General features: G+C 32.2%; 1 protein-coding gene across 1 annotated transcript in view; it reads left to right on the top strand.

Annotated features, from left to right (window-relative positions):
* Window positions 1-231: 231 nt before the first annotated feature.
* LOC141388521 (nose resistant to fluoxetine protein 6-like) overlaps window positions 232-11,326 on the top strand; it is a 64,172-nt gene continuing 53,077 nt past the window's right edge. Inside the window, exon 1 of the mRNA XM_073958441.1 lies at window positions 232-534. Coding sequence (XP_073814542.1) covers window positions 465-534 — 70 coding nt within the window. The 5' untranslated portion in view covers window positions 232-464. The remainder of the gene's footprint in view (window positions 535-11,326) is intronic.

The following is an 11,326-nucleotide window of genomic DNA, read 5'->3' as shown; positions in this document are numbered from 1 at the left end:
GAACACGTCAATCACTCCACATGACTTTCGGTCAGAGCTCGGACCGAATTAGCATCCAAACTCGGATGTATCTTCCGACTTTCGGATCGAATTCGGATGTTTTTCCGATTTTGCTTTGCTGGGTTCTGTTCTGTTTTGTCCTGTTATACACAAACTAATAAAACTGCATATGCTGCCTAACTGACAAGGTAGTTCCTAATTTCTATTAAAGCAATTGATTATATCTGTGGTTAACGAACCTACAGCTAAAGCTGCAGCACATTTCCTGTTTAACCAGTTCGTAACGTTTGCTTAGAATGCCTCATTTCGTCAATAGCTTGAAAATATTTAATCGTATTCAGAACATCAATCAAGAAAGAATTTATGAGTGACTAGTAGAAGATTGATAAAACAAATTCTAAGATATATACTAACGAAATAACGTTTATTTCAGTATTGAATTAACGTGAAGCAGGTCTAAATAAATGATGGCGCTTTGGCTAAGTATTGTGCTGTTCATACTTGGAATCACAAAAATTGAAAGTCAAACAAATTGTGAGTGCGAACGATCAATGTAAAAAATGTAAAATAAATAAAAATTAAAATAAAGTGATTCCCGTGACTATATGTGAAGGTTTATATGTGTATATGCATAAAATCTATGTACCTATATAAAGTCGAAAAATGTTTGTATGTTTTTTTTTTTTTTTTTTTTTTGTTTGAAATTGATGGACTCAAAAACCGCTGAACCAATCTTCCTGAAATTTTCAGGGTATATTACTGCATCGCCTGAAAGTAACATAGGCTATAAAAAGTTTTGAAATTCGGCTCTGATCCTCCAAAAAATGTAAATTTTGTATGCAAATATCTATAGAACGGTTACAGATACGGACTTCAAATTTGGAATGTGTTACAAAATTTGGCCTACAAATAAATGTGTCAAACTATATCGAAATCGGTTCAGATTTGGATATAGCTCCAATATATATTTTCGTCCGATTTCAAGTATTTGATGCACCAAATACGCTATATATGTCGGATTTCCATATAATTTTTAATGTGTGACGTAATTTGACTTATAACTAAATGTATTGCGGGGTAATGATGCGGACCGGGTTCAGCTTGTAATTAAAGAGAATTCGTTCCAAGAATTTAGGTCAAAAGTAGTAATTCGGTAATCTGCTAAATTATGAAAAGTTGGAGAAGAAAAATAAGGTACAAATTATTTTTGATATAAGCACACAAATTTAGCTTCTTTAGATTCCGATCGATTCTCATTATATATTATATAAAACTCAAATGGCGTTCGTACGTGAATCGAAAACTCGACCAATTTACAACCGATTTGTTTCACGTTTGTCTTAAAATGTTTGTATTTATCCAAGGAAGGATCTGACGTACAGTATGCAAAACTAATATTCGAACAACTTTCAAAAATGTTTAAAATCGTTATTTATGGCAGATATGGTAGAAAAAAGAGCTTTAATTTATGGTATACAGAATATTTAAGAATAATTTACCTGAAGCAAAGATATATTTTAATTAGTTCCATAATTTACGGTAGATGGCGCTCAGAGTCGACCGGCGGGGAATTCATATTCGAACACCTTAAGGCACTAAACAGAAAGATAAAATTTAGTAAAGGTAACGTTCGAAATTGTTTAAAAAATTAAATTGTTTACAAATATATTAAATTTTCTACAAAACTAAGCAATATTGTTCAGGAAATGAATATTAATGGCAAATTTTGGATGGATATTGCTTAAAATAGCTAATCTTATTAAAAATAAATGGGGCCAGCTTCTTAAAATGTAAGCCTGTCTAAGCTTATAGCAGTACGTTTCTCTTTTATACCTGTGAAAATTAACACATAAATAAATAGGTTCTGAATATTTGAGAAGGACACCGAAATTCCCGTCATTACAATAATTATGGAAAATCACTTGACGAATCCTGGATTTAAACGTCGAAATTCCATCTAAACAAAACTTATTCGCTCTGCCTATGATCCAAGATATTTTTTGCCATTTTTTTTCCATGCATATCAAACATTAAGGTTTATTTTTATTTTCTATAACAAGTGACCTACTTTTCAGATAAATCAATCATTTTTGTGGAGTTTGCGGAAAAATACCCTATTTTATTACTTGCCTAAAAATTAAGTTATTGTCTGCCAACATTACGACTTTCAAAAACTAATTTTTCGTTGCGATTATCCATAATTATAGTTGTAACATGAATTTTACAATAGTATTTTAAACAACTCAGTGAAGGATACGTGTTTATATCAGGGTTTCGGAGTCGGAGTCGGAGTCTACGAGTCGGAGTCGAGCAATTTTGCTGGAGTCGGAGTCCGAGTCTGAGTCGAAAAAAATAACTCGATTCCGACTCCGGGCAAAAATTTTTTCCACGTTATAGAAATATAACATTAAATTTGGAACAAGAAAATTTTTATTTTTAAAATCATTATTTATTTTAAAAGAAAGGTATAAGAAAGCACATATGCACACGGTATATTATACTAAGTTAAAGAACAATTCACAGAATATTTACTATCCTCGGAAGTGTAGTGTATTCTTCCTTATTTTTTTGATCCAATTTATTCTTTACATTTTTGCAAACAAAAGTAAAGTTCTATGACAATAGAATTAAGATTGGACCTTTAACTTCTTTCGTCAAAAGTCTTACTGGTCTTCTCACATGTTCCACCGAAAATTATATGTAGGTTTCCCATATCCAAGAACTCGATATTGTCACGTTTTCATTGTCCTTTATCCCGTTACTTTCTCAAAAAAGTAAATGTTTATGTATTTCGGCAAATTTAGCAAAATCTATTAACTATATATGAAATTCGGATGGTTACGCTTCTGAATTATGGCATCATAAATTCATTGTTGGTCAACGGCAGATTCATCCTGCCACAACACAGAAGTCTGACAAACGGCGAGTCTTTCGCTTAGGATTCATTATATACTTAATGAGGGCTTTAGATGTAGACATTCAATTAACCGGATCCCTCCGCCAGGAACAGATATAGTTCATGTGTATCCGAGTTTTCTACACAATCATTAGCATATACGAAATTCAATGAAATACAGAATCATAGAGTTTCCTTGTGAAAGGATCGGGTAAAAACGATAAAGGACAATGAAAACATGATAATATCGATACAATGATAATATCGATACAATTGTCCTAGTGGACCGACACTACATAAAAATTTCCTAGCAACATTTTTGTAGAATATTTTCATGTACGAAATCTCATCGTGTGCTAATTTTTCAGTTCCAGAAAACATCCGTCTGTGTTCGTGCTGGGTGGTGTATATCTCAAATATTTCAATAAAATTATCCACTCCACACCAAAGTTTAAAATATAAGCGCTGAATTTTAGTTTAAGGGGTGATCCCTACTTATAAATTTCAAAAAAAGTAGAAAGTATAAATAGCATAGAACATATGGTCAAATGTTTAAGTCGAGCGGAAAAATATTTCCGAAAATATATGACAATTGGTTTATTAGTTTTCGAGCTAGAATTTGCAATGCAAAATGCTTTAATAAAAACAGGGTTTCGTAGACGACCTCAAAACTTCGTAATATTTTTCTCTTTCAGATGAAGAAAAAATTCTCGGAAAAAAATCATGAAAAATGGCTTTTATTGAGCTTTATAACTGGGGGTCTCTTTTTAAGGCTAAGTACACTAAAATGTTGGCTTATATCCAGTTTGAAACTTGGTCATGCATTTCTTATAATTTTTATTGCATGTAGTCCTTATGATTTGTATTGCCTCTTCATTTTCACATATTTTGAAAGCTTAAAGATTTTGTCACACGTAAGAAATCCGTCCAGAATATACTCGTACAAAAAAGGAAACCCGACAAGAAATTTCTAACTTTGCTACATTTCAATGTAAGATTGGGCAGAAACAATATTGATATGTTCGAATGTATTCCAAGGAATGCCCTTTCTAAGGAAAACTAACACATTAGCCTATATGGGCCAAAATATAGGAAAAAGTTAAAAATTTGTGAACATTTTATTCATTTTTAGTGGTATAGGAATCACACTCGGAGTCGACCCGGAGTCGGAGTCGGAGCCGGAGTCGTGAAAAAAACTCGTCTGGAGTCGGAGTCGAGCCAAAAATACCTCGACTCCGAAACCCTGGTTTATATTCACCCGCATAAATGACAAATGTCCTGCCATAAGCTTAGACAGGCTTAAATTTGCAAGAGCTGACACCATGAATATTTGATAAGGACCACGTATTTTGTCATAGAACAACTACCCAGCAAAATTTGACGGAAGGGGTTCTTTGCGATGACGTGATTTAATGTCATCTTTTGCATTGGTTCAAAGGAAGTCGTGAAAGATCCGATCTTTTCATTAGGATTTGAACCAATGCAAAGGAAGTCGTGAAAGATCCGATCTTTTCATCAGCATTTGTACCCATTCCATCGTGTTTTTATTTACACACCTGTTTATTTTCATTTTGGTATGTTCCAGTACTGGAAAAATCTACTAATTTTTACTATTTTTTTTTCGATAACATAAAGGAAAAATTGTTATCGTAGTAAAAATAAGTAGATTCTTGCAGTTTCTGGAACAGACCAAAGTTGTTAGAACTGTCGTCGTGATGTTGTCTTACATTTCCTGCATATCAAACAACTAAAACTTCTAAACAATTGGTATTATATGAAGCTCGAAATGTCTGCAATAAAAATGAAGTCCCAACCATCGAGCTAAAAATAGAATCGGACTGCACACATTGCTATTTTAAAAGTGCACTTGTCTGTTCTAAATCTGACATAGAATGAAATCAATCAAATCTCGCTTCTTGGAATTTGAAAAAAAAAAGTGCGAAACGAAAAGGAACAAGAATCTGAAAATAAAGAAGAAACGACTTTTGGAAAGAAACAATTATAAAAAAATAATTTAAAAAAATTAAGTTTCAGTGTTTTATTTAGAAATGCACTTAAAACTAAAAAATAATTTGTCGCTTAGCCTCAATATATATATTCTTTCTCATGATAGAATCTCTCAAATAAAACGCTTGCATTTAAATTATGAATGGTGGCAAAATTAAACGGCAAGCGTTTTATTTGAGAGATTCTCTCATGAGAAAGAATATATATATTGAGGCTAAGCGACAAATTATTTTTTAGTTTTAAGTGCATTTCTAAATAAAACACTGAAAATTAATTTTTTTAAATTATTTTTTATTTTTAACTTTTTAGTAAATAGTTTTTTTGACCACTGAGATCCCCAAATGCCGAATTACAGTCCATTTGAGCAGAAAATGTAGATTAAAATGCTTGAAATTGGGTGGTACAGTTATATGGATGCTATATTAAACCTTGACCTACGTCCATAATTTTTAGTGGGGAAGTTCCTGGACTATTGAGAACTCCAAATGCCAAGTTACAGCAAATTCGGGCTAAAAATGAAGACAAAATCCTCAAAATACCAGAAGTCGGGTGGTAACGTTATATGGGGGCTATAGGTAAAAATGGACCCATATTGGTTTTGGTTTCATATCCATGTATTGTCTTCTAAATCTGAAAAGTGTGCAAAGTTTTAGTTCGATTGGTCAACTGCAACCGTGTTAAAAATCAGTTACCAAATTTGAAAAGGGCATCAAGTTAGACACCGTAAAAACACTGTAAGAATGGACCAATATTAGTTTTGATTTCATATTCATGTATTGTCATCCAAATCTAAAAAGTGTGCAAATTTAAGGTTCGATTGGTAAACTGCAACTATGTGAAAAATGAGTTACCAGATTTGAAAAGCAAATTATATAAAACACTGTAAAACAGTGTAAAAATGGACCAATATTGGTTTTGATTTCATATTCGTGTATTGTCATCCAAATCTGAGAAGTGTGCAAAGTTTTAGTTCGATTGGTCAACTGCAACCGTGTTAAAAATGAGTTACCAGATTTGAACTAAATACACACCAAGGCAAGTTAAATAAAACACTGTAAAAAATAAATTAATTAAGCATAAATGGTATTTTCCATAAAAAGTATCTCCTCCCCGTTCGTTACATTTTGTTCTTAGAGATCCCTAAAGCAAGCCGGGTTGTAGATCCCTACATATTTTCGTCACTAAACAAAAGAGTATAAATTACCAAAATGTTGTTATAAAATAACAAAATTATAAAATAAAAGTAATTTACGAAATAAAAATACTTAAAGGAGTGCATTTGGAGTCCATGTCGAAATCTGAACTGGTGATGGGAAGATAATTGAAAAAACCTTTTGTAAGATGAAAGAATATCAGTTGCGGAGAACGGAGGAAGTAATCTGTTGCGTTGCAGCGGTAGTGATTACATTGCAATTTTGGATGTAAACTTTTTGCTGATAAATTAATTGTAGTTATTTCATGAATTCGTTTGAATTAATAAAGAGTTTTGTTTTTCATGAAAACCATATTTCAATACAGCATTTCCATTTTCCAAACAAGACATGAAAATTTCATGCCAAGGGGTTGGTGAAAATGACATGTCAAAGAATGGGTGAAAATAACGTGTCAATGCATTGGTTAAAATTACATTTCAAAGCATTGGTGAAAATGACATGTCAATGCATTGGTTAAAATGACATGCTTAGGATCCAAAAAAGAACGTCATCTTTTGGGGGTCACGCTCATATAAAATTCATGAGTGAAAATGACAAAAAGATGACATGCCAAATCACTTGCACCCATGATTCAACTCATGATTTGTCATCGAAGATTTTACTGGGTACCCAGCAAAATTTGAAGGAAGGGGTTCCATGCGATGAGGTGATTTCATGGCATCTTTTGCATTGGTTCAAACGAAGTCGTGAAAGATCCGATCTTTTCAATAGCATTTGAACCAATGTAAAGGAAGTCGTGAATGATCCGATCTTTCCATCAGCATTTGAACTCATGCAAAGGAAGTCGTGAAAGATCCGATCTTTTCGTCAGCATTTGAATCCATTCCATCGATCCAATAGAGATGAATTTTGTGTTTTTATTTATACACATTTTTCTAAATATATAAGATTAATTATTTTCAATAGGCTTGAGGTTGTCGGAGACTAGAAATTACAACCAACGTTGTTAAAACTGCCGTCGTAATGATAATGTCATTGCAAAGGTGAAAATGACATGCCAAAGCATTGGTGGAAATGACATGCCAAAGCATTGGTGAAAATGACATGTCAAAGCATTGGTGTAAATGACATGCTTTGGATCCAAAAATGAATAGCATCTTTTGGGGTCCACGCCCATATAAAATTCATCGATGAAGATGCTAAAAAGATGACATGCCAGATCACTTGCACCCATGATTGAATGGCATCTTTGGCATCGAACATTTTGCTGGGCCCAGCAAAATTTGAAGGAAGGGGTTCCATGCCATGACGTGATTTCATGGCATCTTTTGCATTGGTTCAAACGAAGTCGTGAAAGATCCGATCTTTTCATTAGCATTTGAAACAATGCAAAGGAATTCGTGAAAGATAGATCTTTTCATCAGCATTTGAACCCATGTAAAGGAAGTCGTGAAAGATCCGATCTTTTCGTCAGCATTTGAATCCATTCCATCGATCCAATAGAGTTGAATTTTGTGTTTTTATTTATACACATTTTTCTAAATATATAAGATTAATTATTTACAATAGGCTTGATGTTGTTAAAACTCTCGTCGTAATGATAATGTCATTGCAAAGGGTTGGTGAAAATGAAATGCCAAAGCATTGCTGGAAATGACATGCCAAAGCATTGGCGAAAATGACATGTCAAAGCATTGGTGTAAATGACACGCTTTGGATCCAAAAATTAATAACATCTTTTGGGGTCCACGCTCATATAAAATTCGTCGATGAAGATGCTAAAAAGATGGCATGCCAGATCACTTGCACCCATGATTTAATGGCATCTTTGGCATAGAACATTTTGCTGGGTAGTGCCTTAAGTTGTTCGAATATGAATTTTGCCTCGACTCTGAACGCCATCTACCATAAATAATGGAACTAATTAAAATAGATCTTTGTTTCAGGTAAATTATTCTTAAATATTCTATATCCAGTAAATAAAGGCCAGAACAGAATCAATCGTTGCATGCTTTGCTTCAAAAATTTGAAATTACAAAGCCCCTTTGCATATCCGGCTGCGTTCCCCTCTAGCAGGCTCTAGCATTCCTTTATAATTTGACATTTTGAAAGCACGCAAAGCAAGCAACGATTGATTCTGTTCTGGCCTTAAATGCACTTGTTCTATCATATCTGTCATAAATAACGATTTTACTCATTTTTGATGGGTGCTCGAATGTGAGTTTTGCATACAGTATTTTATATTTGAGATATCGGGAAAAATCCGCGAAAATTTGCGAAAATATATTTTGAAGAAAGATTGTCAGTGAATATTGTCTTAAAATGTTCACATTTATCCAAGGAAGGATATGTCGTATTTTATTTTTGAGATATCGCGAAAAATCCGCGAAAATTTGCAAAAATATATTTTGAAGAAAATAAATTATTTCCTCACATTTCGTTGCAGGCTTTTGTAGCCGTTTTGCTTATTTCCACCTTTTCCATTTGTTTTCGAGAAAAATCCGCTAAAATTTGCAAATATATATTCAGAGTGTTAGTTTACTCAAAATGTTTACAAATTGTTACTGGATGCTATTCGTTTACTCTACAATACAATGCAAAAGGCATTAGCCGACTACAAGATTGTTGAGTAAACGAACACACCTATTTTGAAGAAAGTTAATTGTTTCCTCACATTTCGACTTGCTTATTTCCACCTTTTACAATTTTTTTAGCGAAAAGTGTATACATATATGCACATATTTACAACTGTTTTGTTTCGCGATTGTTTTAAAATGTTTATGATATAGATATAGGGAAAAATGTTTATGTTGTAGATATAGGGAAAAATTCGCGAAAATTTGCAAAAATATGTTTTGAAGACGTTAATTATTTTCTCATGGTTTAATAAGAAAGGTTAGCCAAAGCTTTATGTCAATTTAAATTTTTTCATTCCAGTATTCCTAAAACTTCAAAACAAAATACACAAAATGTGTATGTGTGTGTGGTGTTTGTAAATACCCAACATACCAAAAAAGCTTGAGAATTATATTATAATAAGCTTACCAACATAAGCCTTAAGCTTATAAAAGACTTGAGAACTCAGTTGTTAAAAGCTTATGTCATAATTGTAGAAAAATCGAAACGGAACCCTTGTTTATAAGCTTACCCTTGTAATTGTAGAACAAGCTTATGCAATTAATATTATCTTAAGCTTACCCTTGTAATAGTAAAAACAAGCTTACATATATTTTTTTAATTTTTTATTAAAATTTTATAAATTCAGTTCATATTTTGAGATTTAGTTATAAATTAACAAAGTGTGTAGTGTATTTTATCATTGTTATTTTTTTAATTTAAATTAAGTTGATTAGTGATTTAAGTTTTCACTCTATGATATAATTAAAATAATTATATTTACAGTTACGTTTTTTGGTTTTATAATTGTTTCGCATCTTTATACGATTTTTCGCGAACCGTCTTGAATGAATGTGTCGTTGGAGTTGCGGCATCTATGAAAAGTAGAAATTTAGTGATAATATTTTCAGTTAATTTTGTAAATTGAACTTACTTTATATAGCCGTTCTTGTGCAATAGTTGTGCGCCTTGCACTCTGTATGCACGGTTTCGATTCTCAGGTCGGGCAAAAACATCATACTCTCCAACGGTGGCAAAATATCCCTCAGCGTAATGTTGACGACATTTCCTGATCAACCATGAAAAACTTTTATACAAGTGCATTCAGCGATAACAAGTTGGTCCCATATAATTAAGTCAATATGAAGCGGCGTGGACTGATTGATATGAGATAAATCTCCCTTGTCCATTAGGGGATGTGTATGGGAACATATGTATGAATGTCAATTATATAATTATTCAAATTTTCATCACTTTCACTCTGTTCGCTTTCACTTCTACTTTCATCACAACCGCTATTTATGTCACCAATCCTGAAAATTTCTTCGGATTCGTAATTTTTTGGGTTTTAAGAATTCAACCGAACTTCTTCATTGCCGATTTTGAATTTCAACACTTTTTATATTTTTTGGCATTGCAAATATATTTTAGCACAACACGGATATTTATTTGTTAACACAACGCGGATATACATTTAATTACATAAAAACTAAAAGATCAACAAAAATGTTTCTACAAAAACTAATTTATCAACAAATGTCAATTAACAAAATACTTTTCAGGCAGACTTAAGAAAAGTTTGTGCATGTAATAGTTTTTCAAGCATTCCCAGTCAGCATTTTTTGAAAATTTTAATCAAATTCGAGTCTTTTTTGATCCGACTGCACGATAAAAAAGCTAGAATATGAGCTCATTTTCTGATCATAAATGACTCCTTTGTCGGTAGGAAAACATAACCTCAGGCGACTCTTCTAAACAAATCACAAATGAGTCTTTTTCGAGTCGTATTTCAATCATTTATTGGTGTTTTGTTGATTAATTTCGGACCCTTTTTCGAGTCTTTTTAGAGGCATGTTTATAATCATTTATGAGTCTTTAGGGAGTCATTTATGAGTCTTTTTGTTAGACGAAATAAATTAAAACAATTTTCTTTTTATTCTTCTTTGTTTCTTTCCTTTGTTTTATAGTCTTTTCTGCTTTGTTATGTCTTTTAATTATCCTTTATGTTGCTTGGTGGTTAGTATACTGCTTCTTCATTTCACTTGGCAAAACCTGTTGTGTTGTGTTTGTCTGTACCTTTAATATTATACGTTACATTTATATCAAAATTTTGTAGAAAGTGTATATGAGAATTTTATTTTTTTATTTACAACCAAATAAAAATAAAACAAAGCAATCAGTTTTTAATCACCTAACTGTTCAAAATATGATCAGAGTATACATAATTATAATCACTTTTCAAACACCTGTATGACCCTTTTTTGATTAAGCATTTTTCAATCTTCCAGATGATCAAAATGTGACAATAAATAACAAAAAATTGTCACATTTTAAACACCTCAATGATTTATTTGTGATTGCTACACATTTGTTGTTGTATTTTAAATTGAACTCTTTTTAATCATTACAGGGAGTCACTTTCGAGTCCCTTTCTGATCACACAAGCGACTTAATCAATTTTTGATCACCAAAAGGACTCTAAAAAGACTCCTCAATGTGATTTTTGAAAAAACAGTCTTCTAAATGCTATCTGGGTTGTTAAAAATTGATTGTAAATTTTCTATTTTTATAATATTATTCTCAAGTCCTATTACTTTTTATTTTTATACCCTCAGCCTTTAGGCTAAAGAGGGTATTTACACTTTGATACGAA

Source organism: Musca autumnalis, unplaced genomic scaffold (genome assembly GCF_047663935.1).
Source record: "Musca autumnalis isolate F117 unplaced genomic scaffold, ASM4766393v1 scaffold_1, whole genome shotgun sequence".
NCBI classification, from domain to species: domain Eukaryota; kingdom Metazoa; phylum Arthropoda; class Insecta; order Diptera; family Muscidae; genus Musca; species Musca autumnalis.
Note: the sequence above shows the minus strand (reverse complement) of the source record. Positions and strands in the feature narration are given on the sequence as shown.